The sequence below is a fragment of the Ursus americanus genome, chromosome 13 (assembly GCF_024610735.1).
Source record: "Ursus americanus isolate L20-20 chromosome 13, mUrsAme1.1.p, whole genome shotgun sequence".
Classification (NCBI taxonomy): Eukaryota; Metazoa; Chordata; class Mammalia; order Carnivora; family Ursidae; genus Ursus; species Ursus americanus.
In genome coordinates this window covers 20,658,948-20,679,000 of record NC_142139.1, presented here as the reverse complement: position 1 = coordinate 20,679,000, position 20,053 = coordinate 20,658,948, and the positions used below count along the sequence as shown (strand labels likewise).

The following is a 20,053-nucleotide window of genomic DNA, read 5'->3' as shown; positions in this document are numbered from 1 at the left end:
GGTAAGTAACAGTAACTTAGACCAAGGTCATACAATTATTAAATGGCAAGTTACAATTGCAACCCATGTTGCAATGTGTGACTCCAAAGTCAAAGTCTTTCCATTAAACCCATGCTGGCCTCTAACTACAACTCAATCAACTCTTTTGGGTTTTTAAGCACCAATAAACAGGGTAAGAATGATATACCTAGTTCTGAATTCAGAACTTGGTTCCAGGGTAAGAATTCTTTTTTTTTTTTTTTTCTTTTTAAGATTTTATTTATTTGACAGAGAGAGAGACAGCGAGAGAGGGAACACAAGCGTGGGGAGTGGGAGAAGGAGGCTTCCCGCCGAGCAGGGAGCCCTATGCGGGTCATGACCTGAGCCGAAGGCAGGCGCTTAACGACTGAGCCACCCAGGCGCCCCAGGACCTTGTCTTTTTGCTGTTATCTTCCCAGTGTCTTAGATCAAACATTTATTCAATGAGTGAAAACCAAACACCACATATAGATTATGGAAATGCAAAAAAATCGCCTTCAAAGTTCATTATTTTAAAAGACCAAAAAGAGATTATCTTCAGATTATCTATACTATAAACTGTAAGAATAAAGAGTAGTGTTTAATTCTACGAAGTAAATGTACTTTAAGAAGGAAAATATTTTAAGATTTCTTCAGTTGCCATTTTACAAATATAATACATCTTCCATCAGCCTATTAAAATTTTACTATTTATCTCTTTATCAAACATTTTAAGTGAAAAAGCTTAAAATAAAAATTTAAGTCAACATTACCACAACTGTTTTATAACAGAATTTTTTCCCCAAATAACATTTGTGTTTTGTTTTGTATTTTAAAGATTTTATTTATTTATTTATTTATTTATTTATTTATTTATTTATTTGCCAGAGAGAGAGAGAGAGCACAAGCAGGGGGATCGGCCAGCAGAGGGAGAAGCAGGCTCCCCGCTAAGCGAGAAGCCCAATGCGGGACTCGATTCCAGGACCCTGGGACCATGACCAGAGCCGAAGGCAGACGCTTAACCGACTGAGCCACCCAGGCATCCCCCAAATAACACTTGTATGTTAAACTCAGAAATGATTAACCAAAGACTAACAAAAATTTTAATTTAATTTGATATAAAGACTACAAAAGTGAAGGTGATACATACTTACATTTGGTCCTTGGGTTTCCTGCAGCCATTTAAGAATGTGGGTCAAAGAGAAAGTTTTAAAATAATTAAATACAGTCTGTGTCTCAAAACACATTAACTTAAGCAAAACAGTTACATTTGAACACAATTTGATACTGAAATAACTATATTCTAGTTATCTCAAATAGGCTGTTGAGGAGTTCTCAGGTTTTTCAACTTGATTATTTTTCTTTTTTCTTTTTAAAAACAGCTTTATTGATATCACATACCATACAATTCACCCACTTTAAGGGTACAGTTTAATATGTTTAGTATATCCACTGGGTTGTGCAATCTTCAACTTAATTTGTAAAATGAAGGGTGTTTTTTTCACTTTTATATGTTGATTATAGAAAAATCTAGAAAATACAGAAAAGCATATTAGAAGAAAAACTACTTCATCTACAGACAACCATATTAATATTTTGGTATATTTCCAGTATTTCTTCCTCATGCACAGTTTTTTTTAATGGATTTTTTTGTTTTTAGGTTTTTTGCATATCTATGTCATACCATGGAGTTTTGTCTCTTATTTTTGCATTATACTTTTCATATATTACTGTAAGCTTTTTAACAATAACTAACCATTAAAATTTACTGAATGTTTGTTATTTACCAGGCACCATTCTAGACAGTAGTAAGTACTTAATACTCGGAATTTCAGAGACTATTCCCATTTACCAATGGAAAAATTGAGGTTAAAATGTTAAGTAACACATCTGAGGTCATGAAGGTACTAAGTGGTAGAGCAAAAAACATAACCGACTGTGTAATATTCTAATATTATGAGCCACAATTTACTCAACTAATTATTAGACATTTAAGCTATTCCTAATGTCTTACTATTATAAATAAAGCTATATAAATATCTTTTCTCTCTTCTACCACTTTCTTAGTTCTTTTTTTTTTTTTTTTTTTAGAGGGGGGCAGGGAAGAGGGAGAGGGAGAGAGAAAATCCTAAGCAGCTCTACACCCAGCACCTGAGCCCAATGCAGGACTCAATCTCACAACCCTGAGATCATGACCTGAGCCAAAATCCAGTCTAACTTAACCAATTGAGCCACCTAGGTGCTGCTCTTTTCTTAGTATTTTATCCTTAGAATAAATTTCCAAAAATCAAAATCACTCTGTCAAGAGACATAAAATTTTTAAGGCTCCTGACACATATGGTAAAAATGCTTTCCCAAAGGATTAAACTGGTTTTCACAGCCATTAGTAATAAGAGTGCCTATTTTTTTTTTTTTTTACAATAGCCTCACAACTACTGCATTTTATTTTTTTAATCTTTGGTAATGTTGCTTTAACTTTACATTTCTCTTATTACCAGCAACGTTGAACATTTCTTTATATCTGTGCATCACTTTCGTTTCTTCTTCTGGGAATAGTCTGACGTCATCTTGAAAATTAAGTTAAGTACTGTTCTAAACCTCAACTGATGACTTAAATGTAAATGCATTTAAAACACAGGGTTTCCTTAATAGTGAACATTTCACTTAATATTAAAGTCCAGCAGAAGTTTCACAAGAAAAAGAAGTATGATTTATCTTTATTATACAGTAGAAGCATAATCCCTACATTGGGTTTAGGCATGAAAACAATTTTTTACTTCTTTTCGTTCTTGCTTCTTAAATATTTTTTGAACTGACAACTAAATTTAACTGGTTTAGAAAAGCTGGTTACTATCTATCATTCCTTTTGATGATTAAATCTATCAATAAATAAATAAAAGATTTCTAGGTATCACAAAAGGATATAATAAGGGTTTTCTAACAACAAAGAAGCCATTCGGGCTTCTTTAATCATAGGACGAGCCATTAGTGTTCGTCGTCTCCAGTAATGCTAAGGAAAGAGAAGATGACATACTTAACGAATATAATAACCACATCTGTGTTACACAATGTGTTAACAAATTAGGGATTAAGGCATTATAATAGAGTCTTACATGATCTCCTGTTCCAGCAAGATGAATGCATACAGGTTTATATTTGCTGTTCCATTCTTTAGGAACAATAAATTGGAACCTATTTAAAATAAAACACATCTGTGAAATTCTCTTTAAAAGGTTTTTAACACAAACTTTCAATTTGTAAAAGTTACATAATTAAATTATGTGGGAGAAAAGATCATTCAGAATTTTGACATTCAAATTATGATTAAATAATGTTTACACAAAGGCAATTAGGATATTATAAATTTGCTTTCGTTAGGATATTAAAACATTCAGTACAATATAAACAGAATTTACTGTAATCACTTTTACCTCATTCAATACCACAACTTTATAAATGCATAATGAAATATTCTTATTTTGCAGAGATATCAATATATATGAGTAAGTCTTAGAAAAAACAACTCTTTAGATAGCTCTGCTTTTTCTCCTTGTAGGAATAATGCTTAGTTGTACAAGCTATTAATGTATTAATAAAACAGTTATCAATTTTGCTTTTCAATCTGGAGTATAAAAGCAATCCACGGCAGAAAAAACAGTTTTCCCTATTTGTTGTCTTCTTATTGTAGTATTTTGCCTTTTATTTAATGTTTTTTCCCATTTTAGCCATCTTTAAGTTATACGGTTCAGTGGCATTTAGTACATTTACATTGTTGTGCAACAATCACCGCCATTCATCTTTAGAACTTTATCTTCCCAAACTGATTTATTTATCTTTTTAATTTCCTTAGCAGTAGATATTTTAGAATTATTATCCTAGTATAATACTGCACTCGGTCAGCTCAAGGTTTGACCTTAGGTAGCTGCATTCTCAGGCAACATAAACAATTCTGAGCTTATTTTGCTTGGGCAGGGGACAATATCACTAGTTATCTATTATCAATAAATTATTCAATACAGAACATAGACAAGTATATTTAGAAGGGTTCAATGATTATTTCTGTTTTGTGCTCATGGGAACTAACTCTTAATTTTTAATCTCATAAAACTAGCAATGTTAACAACTCTGCTTTGTTTTGCATTCTCAGAACTGTCCTGCTTCTTGAAATTTTGATGATTTGTGGTAAATGAAAACATTTAAAAATGTTTTCCATAGAATGCTGGATACTTTCGCTATTTTTTTTCCTTCTGTCCCACAGCAGTGTATATACAGATTTCATTATGGAGAATAGCTTTAAATTAATAGGAATATTTTATTATAGTAATAACTGACCACTTGTGTAGCAGAGGCTCATTAATTAGTCTGTCTGCTCTTATTATAGTATCTTCTCACAGAGTATTTTCCAGTGCCCCATGATAAATAGGTATAGTTCGTGTGAGCTTCTCTGCTGTAGCTGATTGGGCCTGGAGTAGGCCAGATTAGGGCAATAAGATTTGTTCTTTTCGTAACCTGGAAGTAGGACAGACTCTAGATTCTGTTGAGCTTTTGGACATGAAAGCTCTGTGGAGGTGTGGTAGCTAGTCTTTGTCTGTTGCTTGAGAAACAGAGAAAGCTAACCTACCCACAGAGAAATGACATGGGTCATAAAGCAGAGATAAGAGACCATGAAGCATACAGGAATGGGAGGCAGGGGAATATCTATATAGAGCTTAATGGCTTCTAAAATCTCTCTTTTTAAAAATAAGATAAACATATACCATTAATTTCAGGTGTATAACATAATGATTTGATATATGTATATATTGTGAAATGATCACCACAATAAGTTTAGTTAACATCCATCACCACACCGCTACAAAATTCTTTTTTCTTGTGATGAGAACTTTTGTAAGATCTAGTCTCATATGATCTCACTGATATGTGGAATTTAAGAAACAAAACAGAGGATCATAGGGAAAGAGAGGAAAAAATAAAACAAGACAAAACCAGGAAGGGAGACAAATCGTTAAGAGACTCTTAATCTCAGGAAACAAGCTGAGGGTTGCTGGAGGGAAAGGGGGAGGGGGAGGGGGGTATCAGGGTAATGGACATTGGGGAGGGTATGTGTTGTAATAAGCACTGGGTAAATCACAGACTTGTACCCCTGAAACAAATAATACATTATATATTAATTAACTGAATTTAAATTTAAAAAAAGAAAAAATATATAAAAATAAAATGAAATAAAAAAAAGATCTACTTCATAGCAATTTTCAAATATACAATATTTGGATCAACTATAGTCACCATGCAGTACATTACATCCTCAAGACTTATCTATTTTATAACTGGAAGTTTGTACCTCTTGACCACTTTCATCCATTTCACCCACCCCCCACCTCCAACTCTGGCAACTACCAGTCTGTTCTCTGTATCTATGAGTTCAAGGTTGTTGTTTTGTTTTAGATTCTACATATAAGTGAGATCATATGGTATTTGTCTTTCTCTGTCTGACTTATTTCACTTAGCATAATGTTCTCAAGGTCCATCCATGTAGTTGCAAATGGGAGAATTTCCTTTTTTTTTTTTTGTCAGAATGATACTGCACTTTCCATATATACCACTTCTTTATCCTTTTATCCATTGATGGACACTTAGGTTGTTTCCATGCTTTAACTATTATAAATAATGCTGCAGTGAACATAGGGGTACAGGTATCTTCCCAAGTTAACGTTCTTGCTTCCTTCAAATAAATATCAGAAGGGGAATTACTGGACCGTATGGTATTTCTATTTAAATTTTTTTAGGAACTTCCATACTGTTTCCCATAGTGGCTACAGCAATTTACATTCCCACCAATAGTACCCAAGGGTTCCCTTTTCTCCACATCCTCACCATCATTTGTTATCTCTTGTCTTTTTGACAACAGCCATTCTAACAGGTGTGAGGTGATATCTCATTGTGGTTTTGCTTTTGGTACTTGGTATTTGGGGATCTGTTTTTATGCCATACCATTTCCCTGATGATTAGTGATGTTGAGTACCTGTTGATGTATGTATGTCTTCTTTGGAAAAATGTCTATTTAGTTCCTCTGCCCATTTTTTAATCATTTGTTTTTTTGCTATTAAGCTGTATGAGTTTTTTATATATTTTAATATTAACCCCTTATCAGATATATGATTTGCAAATATTTTCTCCCATTTCACAGGTTGCCTTTTCATTTTGTTGATGGTCTCCTTTGTTGTGCAGAAGCTTTTTAGTTTGATGTAGTCCCAGTTGTTTATTTTTGCTTTTGTTGCCTTTTCTTTTGGTGTTAGATCCAAAAAATCAACTCTAAGACTGATGTCAAGGAGGTGACCGCCTATGTTTTCTTCTAGGAGTTTTACAGTTTCAGCCTTATGTTCAAGTCTTTACTCCATTTTGAGTTAATTTTTGTTTGGTGCAAGACATTGGTCCAGTTTCATTCTTTTGCACATAGCTGTCCAGTCTAATACTATTCATTGAAAAGATTCTCCCCATAGTATATTCTTGGTTCTTTTGTCATAAATTGACCATATATGGTGGGTTTATTTCTGGGCTCTCTATTCTGTTTCATTGATCGATGTGTCCGTTTTTATGCCAATACCATACTCTTTTCACTACTACAGCTTTGTAGTATAATAGTTTGAAATCAGGGAGTGTGATGCCTCCAGATTTGTTCTTCCTACTCAAGGCTGCTTTGGCAGTCAGGTTTGTTTGCGATTCCATACAAAATTTAAGATTATTTGTTCTATTTCTTTGAAAAATGCCATTGGAATTTTGATAGAGGTTGCATTGCATCTGTAGATTGCAAACGTATGAACATTTTAACAATATTAATTCTTCCAATCTGTGAGCATGGAATATCTTTCCACTTATTTGTGTTATCTTCAATTTCTTTCATCAATGTCTTATAGTTTGCAGCATATAGGTCTTTCACCTCCTTGGTTAAATTTATTCCTAGGTATTTTATTCTTCTTGATGCAATTGTAAATAGGATTGTTTTCTTAATTTTTTCTTTCTGATGGCTTGTTATTAGTGTATAGAAATGCAATTGAATTTCTATTCTACAACTTTACTGAACTTGTTTATTAGTGGGTTCTTTTTTTAAGGTTTTATTTATTTGAGAGAGAGAGAGACACAGTGAGAGAGGGAACACAAGCAGGGGGAGTAGGAGAGGGAGAAGCAGGCTTCCCGCTGAGCGGGGAGCCCAATGCAGAGCTCGATCCCAGCACCCTGGGATCATGACCGGAGCCAAAGGCAGACGCTTAACAACTGAGCCACCCAGGCGCCCCTGAACTTGTTTATTAGTTCTAACAGTTTTTTGGTGGAGCCTTCAGGCTTTTCTATACATAATATCATGTCATCTGTAAACAGAGACAGTTTTACTTCTTCCTTTCTGATTTGCATGCCTTTCTTTTTCTTGCCTAATTGCCCTGGCTAGGACTTCCAACATTCTGTTGAATAAAATGGTGACAGTGTGCATACTTGTCTTGTTCCTAATATTAGAGGAAAAGATTTTAGTTTTTCACCATTTAGTATGATGTTAGCTATGAGCCTGTCATATATAGCCTTTATTATATTGACATATGTTCCTTCTATAAAGTTTGTTGAGAGTTTTCATCATAAATGGATGTTGAATTTTGTGAAATGCTTTTCCTATTTCTATTGAGATCAACATATGATTTTTATCCTTTATTTTGTCTGCGTGGTATATCACAGTGATTGTCTTGCACATGTTGAACCATCTTTGTATCCCTGGGATAAATCCCACTTAATCATGGTATATGATCTTTTTTGTGTATTGTTGAATTTGGATTGCTAGTATTTTATTGGGGATTTTTACATCCATGTTCAGTAGGAATATTGGCTTGTAATTTACTCTTCTTATGGCTTCCTTGTCTGGTTTTGGTATCAAGGTAATGTTGGCCTTGTAAAATGATTTTAGAAGGTTCCCTCCTCTTCAATTTTTTCAAAAAGTTTGAAAAGGATTATTATTAATTCTTCAAATGTTTGGCAGAATTCACCAATGTAGCCATCTGGTCCTCAACTTGTCTATTTGGGAAATTTTTGATTACTGATTAAATCTCCTTATAGGTTATTGGTCTGTTCAGATTTTGTATCTATTCATGATTAAGTCTTGGTAGGTTGCACATTTCTAGGAATTTATTCATTTCTTCTAGGTTGTCCAATTGGTTGGTGTATAATTATTCACAGTAGTCTCTTATGATTCTTTGTGATGTGATATCAACTGTAACGACTCCTCTTTCATTTCTAATTTTACTTGAGACCTCTCTCTTTATTTCTTTGTAGTCCAACTAAAAGTTTGTCTATTTTGCTTATCTTTTCAAAAACACAGCTCTTAGTTTCATTGATCTTTTCTATTATCTTTATAGTCACTATTTATTTCATTTCTGATCTATACTAATTCCTTCCTACTACTAACTTTGGGCTTAGTTTGTTTCTTCTTTTTTTTAGTTCCTGGTGTAAACTTAGGTTGTTTATTTTAATAAAAGATCTTTCATTTTGCTTAATGTAGGTGTTTATGACTATGCTTCTGCTGTACTCCATAAGTTTGGGTATGTTGTATTTCCATTATCATTGGTCCTAAGGTGTTTTTTGATTTCTCTTTTGATTTCTTCTTTGACCCACTGGTGTTTCAATAGCATGTTTAATCTACACATATTTGTGAGTTTTCCAGTTGTGCTCCTGTCTCTAGTTTCACACCAATGTGGTTGGAAAAGATGCTTGATATGATTTCAATTTCTTAAATTTATTAAGATTTGTTTTGTGACTAATATATGATCTATCCTGGTGAATAGCTCCCTGTGCATTTTGAAAGACTGTGTATTCTGATGCTGTTGGATACAATGTTTTATGAATATCTGTTAAGTCCATCTGGTCTAATGGATAGTTTGAGCTCAATGTTTTCTTACTGATTTTGTCTGGATTATCTATCCGTTGTTGCAAGTCAAGTATCAAAGCTCCCTACTGTTATTGTATTGCTGCCTTCAAGTTAATTTTTTTCTATATATTTATAGTTCCTATGTTGGGTACATAAATATTTACAAATGTTATATCCTTTCATTAGACTGATGCCTTTATCATTATATAATGACCTTCTGTGTCCCTTATCCAACTTTAAGACAAAGTCTAGTTTGTATGGTATAATATAGCTACCTGTACTTTCTTTTGATTTTCATTTGTACAGAGTATCTTTTTCCAACCCTTCACTTTCAGTCGGTGTATGTCCTTATATCTGAAGTGAGTCTCTCTTTAACAGAGAGAGAGTAAGCAAGTTCAGCAGGTTATATACTTATGTAAGTAATCTCTACATCCAACGTGGGGCTCAAACTCACAACCCTGAGATCAAGAGTCCCATGCTCTTCCAACTGAGCCAGTCAGGTGCCCCTGAAGTGAATCTCTTATAGTCAGCATATAGTTGGGTCCTGTTCAGCCACTCTAAGTCTTCTGAATAGAGAATTTAGTTGATTTACATTTAAAGTGATTACTGATAGATATGAATTTACTATTGCCATTTTGTTTATTGTTTTCTGTTTTATTATTCTTTTGTTCCTTTCTTCTTTTTGTCCCTTCCTTTGGGATTTGATGATTTTCTCTAGAGGTATGCTTAGATTTATTTCTTTTTGTCTTTTGTTTATCCAGTAGGTTTTAGCTTTGTGGTTCTATCAGGCTTACATAAATCATTTTATATTTATAACAGTCTATTTTAAGGTGATAACAACTTAAGTTTGAATACATACTAAAGCTCTATATTTTTATTCTGCCCCAACCCACATTTAATGAGAATAATGCCAAATAACGATTGTAATTAATACTAGCAATTAAGAATAACATGGCATTGATTTTATTATAGTTGTAAATAAGAAAAATAACGTACTACTTTAAGTTTCTGAATAAAAATTCTTACCTTGCAATAACAGATTCAATTGGCATTATATCAGGCACATAGTGGGCCATGGGGGAAACAAAGTGTCCATCTAGGATCTTACAGTCTGATTGTTCTTCAATCTAAAAGAATAGCAAAACCAAAATTTATACATGTAGACTACGATATCTTGGTCTATCATACATGTTTTCCTATAAAAAAGTTCTATTCAATTAAAAACTTTTTTTTCCTGACTACATATTCTTTTACCCTAGTCAGCTTTCTTTCTTTTTTCTCTTTTTAAATTTATTTATTTTAGAGAAAGAGTGAGCAAGCTCAGTACGTAGGGACAGAGGAAGAGAGAGTCTCAAGGAGACTTCATGTTGAGTGCAGAGTCTGACGTGGGACTTGATCTCACGACCCTGGGATCATGACCTGAGCCCAAACCAAGAGTCTGACACTTAACTGGCTGTGCCACCCAGGCGCCCCCCACCCCCAGTCAGCTTTCTAAAGACATGGCTCTTATACACATTCCTTTTCCTTTTACATCCTTTACTACAGGCTAGTTGGAAAAGTAAACTATAGGGTGCCTGAGTGGCTCAGTTGGTTAAGCATCTGCCTTCAGCTCTGCAGGAGGTCCGCTTCTCCCTCTGCCCCTCCCCCCACTTGTTCTCTCTCTCAAATAAAATAAAAATTTTTTTAAAAAGGAAAAGTAAACTACAAATAAACATCATTTGTACAACAGCATGAAATAAGTCAAAATAAAATATTAGTTGGTAGAACTTAAAAATCCAAAAATAACCATAAGAACAATTTACAAAGAAACTGTAAAAATAATGTGCTGAAATTAAGGGTTGACCTGATGTTAAATATGTTAGAATGGCTTATTTTAAGAAATCCATTAATGCACTGAGTCATGTAAACACATTAAATAGGGAGAAATATATAATTACATACATAGCAAAGGCATTTGCTAACATTTAACACCTAAACTTTACCCTCCTCAAATAGGTTTTTTTTTAAAGATTTATTTGAGAGAAAGAGAGAAAGGGCATGAGCATGAAGAGAGGCAGAGGGAAAGAATCTCAAACACACTCCTTACTGAGCATGGAGCCTGACACAGGGCTTGATCCTACCACCCATGAGCTCATGACCTAAGCTGAAACCAAGAGTCAGATGCTTAACCAACTGAGCCATCCAGGTGCCCATCAAATGTTACTTTTAAATATTTTTTAAAAGATTTTATTTATTTATTTTAAAGAGAGAGAAAGCAAACACAAGCATGAGTGGTGGGGGGAGAGGCAAAGGAAGAAGCAGATACCCCACCGAGCAGGGAGCCCCACACGGGGCTTGATCCCAGCACCCTGGGAACATGACCTGAGCTGAAGGCAGACGCCCAACCAACTGAGTCACCCAGGTGCCACAGTTATTTTTTTTAATAAAAAATCTTTATCAGGTCAATAGTCAAAATTAAATTAGCAGTAAACACCACATATTTTCATTAAAATTGGAAACAAACAAAAAACTTTATCTGTGGATACTATATATATCCAATTCAATTTAAAACACAACTTCTAGGGGCGCCTGGGTGGCTCAGATGATTAAGCGTCTGCGTTCGGCTCAGGTCATGATCCCAGGGTCCTGGGATCGAACCCCATGTCCGGCTCCTAGCTCAGTGGGGAGTCTGCTTCTCCCTCTCTCTCTCCCCCTGCTTGTGCTCTCTCTGTCAAATAAATAAATAAATAAATAAAATCTCAAAAAAGAAACACACACACACAAATTCTAGGTAGTAGTGTCAATATTTTATATTAAATAATCTGCATTTTTTTTTGCAAATGACTTAAAATGCTACTTTATCATGAAGTAAGGTTTATTGTTTCTTTGTTTTTTTGGGTTTTTTAAAAAGATTTTGTTTATTTATTTGACAGAGAGAGTACAAGCAGGCAAAGCAACAGAGGGAGAGGGAGAAGCAGGCTCTCCACTGAGCAGGGAGCCTGATGCAAGGCTCAATCCCAGGACCCTAGGATCATAATCTGAGAAAGGCAGATGCTCAACCAATTGAGCCACCCAGGCGCCCCATCATGAAATACGTTTTAATAAACTTTGGCAAATTATTTTCAATCCTTTATTAGTTCTTATTAGCCTATCTTTTTTTTTTTTTATTAATAATGATTTTTTATTATATTATGTTAGTCACCATACAGTACATCCCCGGTTTTCGATGTAAGGCTCGATGATTCATTAGTTGTGTATAACACCCAGTGCACCATGCAATATGTGCCCTCCTTACTACCCATCACCGGTCTATCCCATTCCCCCACCCCCCTCCCCTCTGTAGCCCTCAGTTTGTTTCTCATAGTCCATAGTCTCTCATGTTTCATTCCCCCTTCTGATTACCCCCCCTTTCTTTATCCCTTTCTTCCCCTACTGATCATTCTAGTTCTTATGTTCCATAGATGAGAGAAATCATATGATAGTTGTCTTTCTCTGCTTGACTTATTTCACTAAGCATTATCTCCTCCAGTGCCGTCCATGTTGTAGCAAATGTTGAGAACTCATTCTTTTTGATTGCTGAGTAATATTCCATTGTATATATGGACCACAACTTCTTAATCCAGTCATCTGTTGCAGGGCATCTCGGCTCCTTCCACGATTTAGCTATTGTGGACATTGCTGCTATGAACATTGGGGTGCATATGGCCCTTCTCTTCACTACGTCTGTATCTTTGGGGTAAACACCCAGTAGTGCAATGGCTGGATCATAGGGTAGCTCAATTTTTAACTTTTTAAGGGACCTCCACACGGTTTTCCAGAGTGGCTGTACCAACTTGCATTCCCACCAACAATGTAGGAGGGATCCCCTTTCTCCACATCCTCTCCAACAATTGTTGTTTCTTGCCTTGTCTATTTTTGCCATTCTAAATTCCGCCACATCTTCTTTATCCATTCATCAGTCAATGGACATTTGGGTTATTTCCACAATTTGGCTATTGTTTATAATGCTTATTAGCCTATCTTTTATTTGTACCAATATCTTGCTGTTTTGATTATGCTGCAGCTTTATAATACCTATTGGTAAATGACTGAACTAGGTTTTACTTATCACTCTTCTTTTTTAGGTATTCCTGATATGATCATACTCTCATGGTTCTTCCCAAAATAATTTTAGGATCCTTTTATAGACTTGAGTTCTAAATTGAATATTTTAATTAGGATCGCACTGCATTTTTTGAAAATGGTATGGAGACCCAATGTGTATGATATGAAATTTCTAAGCCAAGAAGTTTTTACATTCTGGTCATCTTTGTGCCTCCTAGTATAGTTTTAAAGTTTTCTTTTTGTATAATTTAGAAGAATAAATTAGTTGATAAAGGAGGTAGCACAGATTAATGTAAAAGGGAGTAGTAATTCAACAAATAGTTTTGGGAAAACTGGCAATTTGGTAAGAAAAAAAGGCAATTTTAGAACCATATGTAATAGATTTAAAAATTACGCTACAACTCAACAATAAAAAGATGAATAACCCAGTTAAAAAACAGGCAATGATTTGGGGCACCTGGGTGGCTCAGTCAGTTAAGTGTCCAACTCTTGATTTCAGCTCAGGTCATGATCTCAGGATCGCAAGATCAAGCCCCATATTGGGTTCCACACTTGGTAGGGAGTCTGCTTGAGATTCTCTCTCTCCCTCTTTCTCCATCCCTCTGCCCCCTGCCCACACTCACTCTCTCTACAATAAATAAATAAATATTTTTAAAAAATAGGCAATGATTTCATAGATATTTCTCCAAAGAAGATATATAAATGGCCAGTAAGCACATGAAAAGATGCTCAACGTAAGAGTCATAGGAATATCAAAAATCACAATAAAATACACTTCACACCCAGTGTGTGAGTGCTGTATCATACAAATATTAGTGAGGATGTGGACAAACTGGAACCATTATACACTGCTGGTGGGAAAAGTAAAATGTGCACTTTGGAAAATAGTTTTCGGTTTGTCAAAAAGTTAAATATAGAATTACCACATGACCCAGAAATTCTAGTCCTCAAAATATATCTAAAGAATTCAAAACACATATCCACAAAAACACTTACACATGAATGTTCATAGCATTATTATTCATAATAGTCAAAAAGCAGAAACCTAAATGTCCACTAGCTGATAAATGGATAAACAAAGTGTCACATATCTATACAAAGGAATATTATTTAACAATAAAAAAAAAAGTGAGGTACTGTTAGATAACATGGATGAACCTTGTAAATTTGCTCAGTGAAATAAACCAGACATAAAAGGCCTCATATTGTACAATTCAATTTATATGAAATGTCTAGAATCAGTGAATCCATACAGACAGCAGGTTAATGACTGCCAGTAGGTAGGCTGTGTGGAAGTGGGAAGTAACAGCTAATGGGTATATGGTTTCTTTTGGGGGAGATAAAAATGTTCTGCAAGTAGGTAATGACAGTGGTGATGATTGCACATCTTGGGAATGTAGTAATAAAAAACAACACTGAACGGTTTTCCTGGGGAATTCTACCAAACATTCAAAGAAGAAATAATACCTATTCTCCTCAAGCTATTTCAAAAAATAGAAACAGAAGGAAAGCTACCAAACTCATTCTATGAGGCCAATATTACCTTGATCCCCAAACCAGGCAAAGACCCCCTCAAAAAGGAGAATTACAGACCGATCTCCCTAATGAATATGGACGCCAAAATCCTCAACAAGATACTTGCTAATAGAATCCAACAGTACATTAAAAGGATTATCCATCACGATCAAGTGGGATTCATACCTGGGATGCAAGCGTGGTTCAATATTCGCAAATCAATCAGCGTGATACATCCTATCAACAAGAAAAGACTCAGGAACCATAGGATCCTCTCAATCGATGCCGAAAAAGCATTTGACAAAATACAGCATCCTTTCCTGATTAAAACCCTTCAGAGTGTAGGAATAGAAGGTACATTTCTCAATCTCATAAAAGCCATCTATGAAAAGCCTACTGCAAATATTATTCTCAATGGGGAAAAGCTGGAAGCCTTTCCCTTAAGATCAGGAACTTGACAAGGATGCCCACTCTCGCCACTATTATTCAACATAGTACTAGAAGTCCTTGCAACAGCAATCAGACGACAAAAAGGGATCAAAGGTATTCAAATAGGCAAAGAAGAAGTCAAAATGTCTCTCTTCGCAGATGACATGATACTCTATATGGAAAACCCAAAAGAAGCCACTCCCAAACTATTAGAAATTATAGAGCAATTCAGTAACGTGGCGGGATACAAATCAATGCTCAGATATCAGTTGCATTTCTATACACGAATAAGGAGACCGAAGAAAGAAATTAGGGAATCCATCCCATTTACAATAGCACCAAAAACCATACGTTACCTTGGAATTAACTTAACCAGAGACGTAAAGGACCTATATTCTAGAAACTATAAATCACTCTTGAAAGACATTGAGGAAGACATAAAAAGATGGACAGATATTCCATGCTCATGGATCGGAAGAATTAACATAGTTAAAATGTCCATGCTACCCAGAGCAATCTACACTTTCAATGCTATCCCGATCAAAATACCGAGGACATTTTTCAAAGAACTGGAACAAATAGTCCTTAAATTTGTATGGAAACAGAAAAGGCCCCGAATCTCCAAGGAACTGTTGAAAGGAAAAACAAAGCTGGGGGCATCACAATGCCGGATTTCGAGCTGTACTACAAAGCTGTGATCACAAAGACAGCATGTTACTGGCACAAAAACAGACACATAGACCAATGGACCCTCGGCTCTTTGGGCAACTAATATTTGATAAAGCAGGAAAAAACATCCGGTGGGAAAAAGACAGTCTCTTCAATAAATGGTGCTGGGAAAATTGGACAGCTACATGCAAAAGAATGAAACTTGACCACTATCTCACACCATACACAAAAATAAACTCCAAATGGATGAAAGACCTCGACGTGAGACAGGAATCCACCAAAATTCTAGAGGAGAACATAGGCAGCAACCTCTACGACATCAGCCAAAGCAACCTTTTTCATGACACATCCCCAAAGGCAAGAGAAACAAAACATAAAATGAATTTATGGGACTTCATCAAGATTAAAAGTTTCTGCACAGCCAAGGAAACAGTCAGAAAAACTAAGAGGCAGCCCACGGAATGGGAGAATATATTTGCAAATGACACTACAGATAAAGGACTGGTATCCAAGATCTACAAAGAACTTCTCAAACTCAATACACGAGAAACAAATAAACAAATCAAAAAATGGGCAGAAGATATGAACAGACACTTTTCCAATGAAGACATACAAATGGCTAACATACACATGAAAAAATGTTCAAAATCATTAGCCATCAAGGAAATTCAAATCAAAACCACAGAGATACCACCTTATGCCAGTTAGAATGGCAAAAATAGACAAGGCAAGAAACAATTGTTGGAGAGGATGTGGAGAAAGGGGATCCCTCCTACATTGTTGGTGGGAGTGCAAGTTGGTACAGCCACTCTGGAAAACAGTGTGGAGGTTCCTTAAAAAGTTAAAAATTGAGCTACCCTATGACCCAGCCATTGCACTACTGGGTGTTTACCCCAAAGATACAGACGTAGTGAAGAGAAGGGCCATATGCACCCCAATGTTCATAGCAGCATTGTCCACAATAGCTAAATCGTGGAAGGAGCCAAGATGCCCTTCAACAGATGACTGGATTAAGAAGTTGTGGTCCATATATACAATGGAATATTACTCAGCTATCAGAAAGAACGAGTTCTCAACATTTGCTACAACATGGACGGCACTGGAGGAGATAATGCTAAGTGAAATAAGTCAAGCAGAGAAAGACAACTATCATATGATTTCTCTCATCTATGGAACATAAGAACTAGGATGATCGGTAGGGGAAGAAAGGGATAAAGAAAGGGGGGGTAATCAGAAGGGGGAATGAAACATGAGAGACTATGGACTATGAGAAACAAACTGAGGGCCTCAGAGGGGAGGGGGGTGGGGGAATGGGATAGACCCGTGATGGATAGTAAGGAGGGCACGTATTGCATGGTGCACTGGGTGTTATACGCACCTAATGAATCATCGAGCCTTACATCGGAAACTGGGGATGTACTGTATGGTGACTAACATAATATAATAAAAAATCATTAAAAAATAAAGAAAGAAAGAAAGAAAGAAAGAAAGAAAGAAAGAAAGAAAGAAAGAAAGAAAGAAAGAAAGAAAGAAAGAAAGAAAGAAAGAAAAATCTTAGGAAAAAGAAAAAAAAAGATTTAGTAGGAGAGACAGAGAAGGGGAATTGTGGAGAGCTGGGGACAAATCTGGCTAGGCTTTGTGATTAATACAGGGCCTCATAATTGAATAAACAACAACAACAACAACAACAACACTGAATTGCACACTTTAAAAGGGTGAATTCCATGGCAGGTGAATTGTATCTCAGTTTTCAAAAACCAAGAGAGACAGTGATGAGGAGAATAGAGGGAGAGGAAGAAACTTTGTAAGAATGCATTCCAAAATCTTAGCAGTAACTCTTCCTTGGGAGAAAAATGTAATTAAGTGGTGAAGAGTGGAAGAAACTTAGAGAGTTTTGATTTTTTTACCTGGTATGCTTTTAATTTGTTTAAGTCTATGATTTTTAATAGAAAAAAACAGTGATAATAGAAATATTTAGCAAAATTTGAGGGAGAAATGTTCTAAATCCAGAAGCTACAGAGAGAACAGCTAAATGGTATAGACAAGGGATTTCCAATCTATAAAATTTTGTTTTTAGCAGGGGAACTGTTTTTGAAAAATGAAATCCCCTAAAGATATCCAATATATACAAGAGATGAAAGTAGAGTTACTTTGGTTGAAGGCAATGAGGGATGTGAAGCCCATGCATTTGCACCCCCTTCCCAACAATACCCCAATTATCCAATTATATAAACCTAGAACTGCTTTACAGAAAAACATACGGTTGCTAAAAAACAAAACTATTTCAAATGCATTTTCTCATCTCTAATGTTACAGCATTTTCTTTCTAACATTCTCTCATCAATTAACTACATCTCGTAACATTTCCCTGATGTTATTTAGATGCTATTTACAAGCTGCGTCCGCATGCTCTCTCTCTCAAATAAATGAATAAATTTAAAAAAAAAATAGAAGCTGTTTTGTTAACAAATTCTCATGTGCTGATTCTCCAACTAGAATACCTCCCTGTATTACTTGTAATTCTTCTGAAATGTTGAATAATTTATTTTAACCCTCCTGATCCTAAAGATACAAAATGAGGCTCAAAAAGATCAAGACTTAAATATTTTCTTATATTTCAGGAAGTACTAAATATATGCTCTCAAATATACATGAATGATAGTTATTATAAGCACCCTGTTAGGACACATATAGTATTTAATAATATTAAATGAAAGATCTATACTGTACTCATGTTTTAGTGTTTACTGTTATTATAGTCCAGCATTCAACCTACTTCTTTTTTTTTGTTTTAAAGATTTTTATTTATTTGACAGAGAGATACATAGAGCCAGAGAGCACAAGGGGCGGGGGGAGCAACAGAGGGAGAGGGAGAAGCAGACTCCCTGCTGAGCCGGGACCCCTATATGGGACTCGATCCCAGGACCCTAAGATCATGCCCTGAGCCGAAGGCAGACACAACCAACCAAGCCACCTAGGCGCTCCCAACCTACTCTTGACACGTATTTAAGTTAAACCAGAATTTCTGTAACTTTATTTCTTTCATTTAAATACCTTATCGATGTGTACCGGATAATCACTTGAAACCAGATTCTGACATCTTTCTCGATTTCCAATCATTTTTCTGAATTCGAAGAGTCTTTTATGATAAGGGGAGAAAAAGGAAAAAATTCAGTATACCGTTTGTACTGAGAGTGTACAATGCTGAAAAATTTGCAAGTCCATAAGCTATGTCAAAATTTAATTTGAATCATTAGTGAAAAAGATGAGGCTATTGTTTTTTATTCAAGCTGGACATTTTGTCCCATAAAATATGTGAGAAATATCATTGTTCAGGAAGCAATTAACACACAAAAGACCCAAAATTAAAGGCATAAATCCTGAAAATTCATTTTCTTAAGTCCAGATATTTCCATGAGCTACAGTGTCGCTCAGCTTTACAGTCACTACAAATTCAACTTACCCAGGGAAGCTCAGTCCCTGGAAACTCTAAGCAACTAAAAATAATTAAAGTTAAAAATCTAGTTTGTATTTAAGAGCTCTTTATTTTTAATTTAAAATGACTTTTAAAATAGTTTAATTTATGATTATATGGTTTAAAACTTAAGAGAAACAATGAAAAAGACAAAGACTAAAGGAAATAACTACATTTCATACACTTTAATGCTTAACTTGCCTGTCACTTTATAGTAAAGGATTTTATCACTGAAAAAAAAATTTTAATGTTTACTACAACAAATTGAGAATAAGCAAGTTCGGGGAAAAAAAAAATGCTTACCTTTTGAGATCTTCTGGCCTCCCCCATCCTCTGATAAAAAGTTTTGTGAGGAGAAGTCTCCGATATAGAATATCCAACTTGCTCACACCCATTAGTAGCAAACAAACATCTATGATACAAGATTTAAAATGACTTTAAAATACGTTTAGGTCAATTTCCTAACCATCTCTTTAAATATCAGGTAAAAATTAAAGATTGATCTACTCTCTTTGCAATTTTCAAATATATAACATATATTTTTAACTATAGTTACCATGCTGTACATTATATCTCCAGAACTATTTATCTTATAGATCTTAAAAGTACTTATCACAAGAAAAAAATCTGTAACTATGTTAGGTGATGGATGTTAAACTTATAGTGCTAATCATTTCACAATATATACATATATCAAATCATTATGCTGTAAGCTTTAAGCAAATACAATGTTATATATTTACTATACATCAATAAAACTGGGGAAAAAATTAGACTGAGATTAAACTATGTACCTTGAATTTATTCTCTTGGATATAAGATACAGAAAAAAAGAACTGGGATGAAAGTAGAGAAGATAAACTCTGTATTCCTTTAGGGCAGGATATCCCATCCTCAGCACAGTGACTAACAGTAACATTCAATATTTATTGGATAACAATTGTAGTGGCTATTCCTTACGTAGTACTGTATTATCTGCCAGG

At 35.0% G+C, this 20,053-nt stretch overlaps 1 protein-coding gene across 5 annotated transcripts in view; it reads right to left on the bottom strand.

The window, feature by feature from the left end:
* ABHD18 (abhydrolase domain containing 18) overlaps nucleotides 1-20,053 on the bottom strand; it is a 49,555-nt gene that overhangs the window by 18,654 nt on the left and 10,848 nt on the right. Inside the window, exons 2-7 of one of the 5 annotated variants that reach the window (XM_045799007.2) lie at nucleotides 19,374-19,482; nucleotides 18,650-18,734; nucleotides 9,926-10,026; nucleotides 3,111-3,189; nucleotides 2,923-3,007; nucleotides 1,152-1,179 (exon numbers count right to left, since the gene is read on the bottom strand). In XM_045799007.2, coding sequence (XP_045654963.1) covers nucleotides 1,152-1,179; nucleotides 2,923-3,007; nucleotides 3,111-3,189; nucleotides 9,926-10,026; nucleotides 18,650-18,734; nucleotides 19,374-19,465 — 470 coding nt within the window. In that variant the 5' untranslated portion in view covers nucleotides 19,466-19,482. Of the gene's footprint in view, nucleotides 1-1,147; nucleotides 2,903-2,922; nucleotides 3,008-3,110; nucleotides 3,190-9,925; nucleotides 10,027-18,649; nucleotides 18,735-19,373; nucleotides 19,483-20,053 lie in introns of those variants that run through there. The other 4 variants (XM_045799017.2, XM_087866436.1, XM_045799015.2 and 1 more) reach the window with 4 other exon arrangements.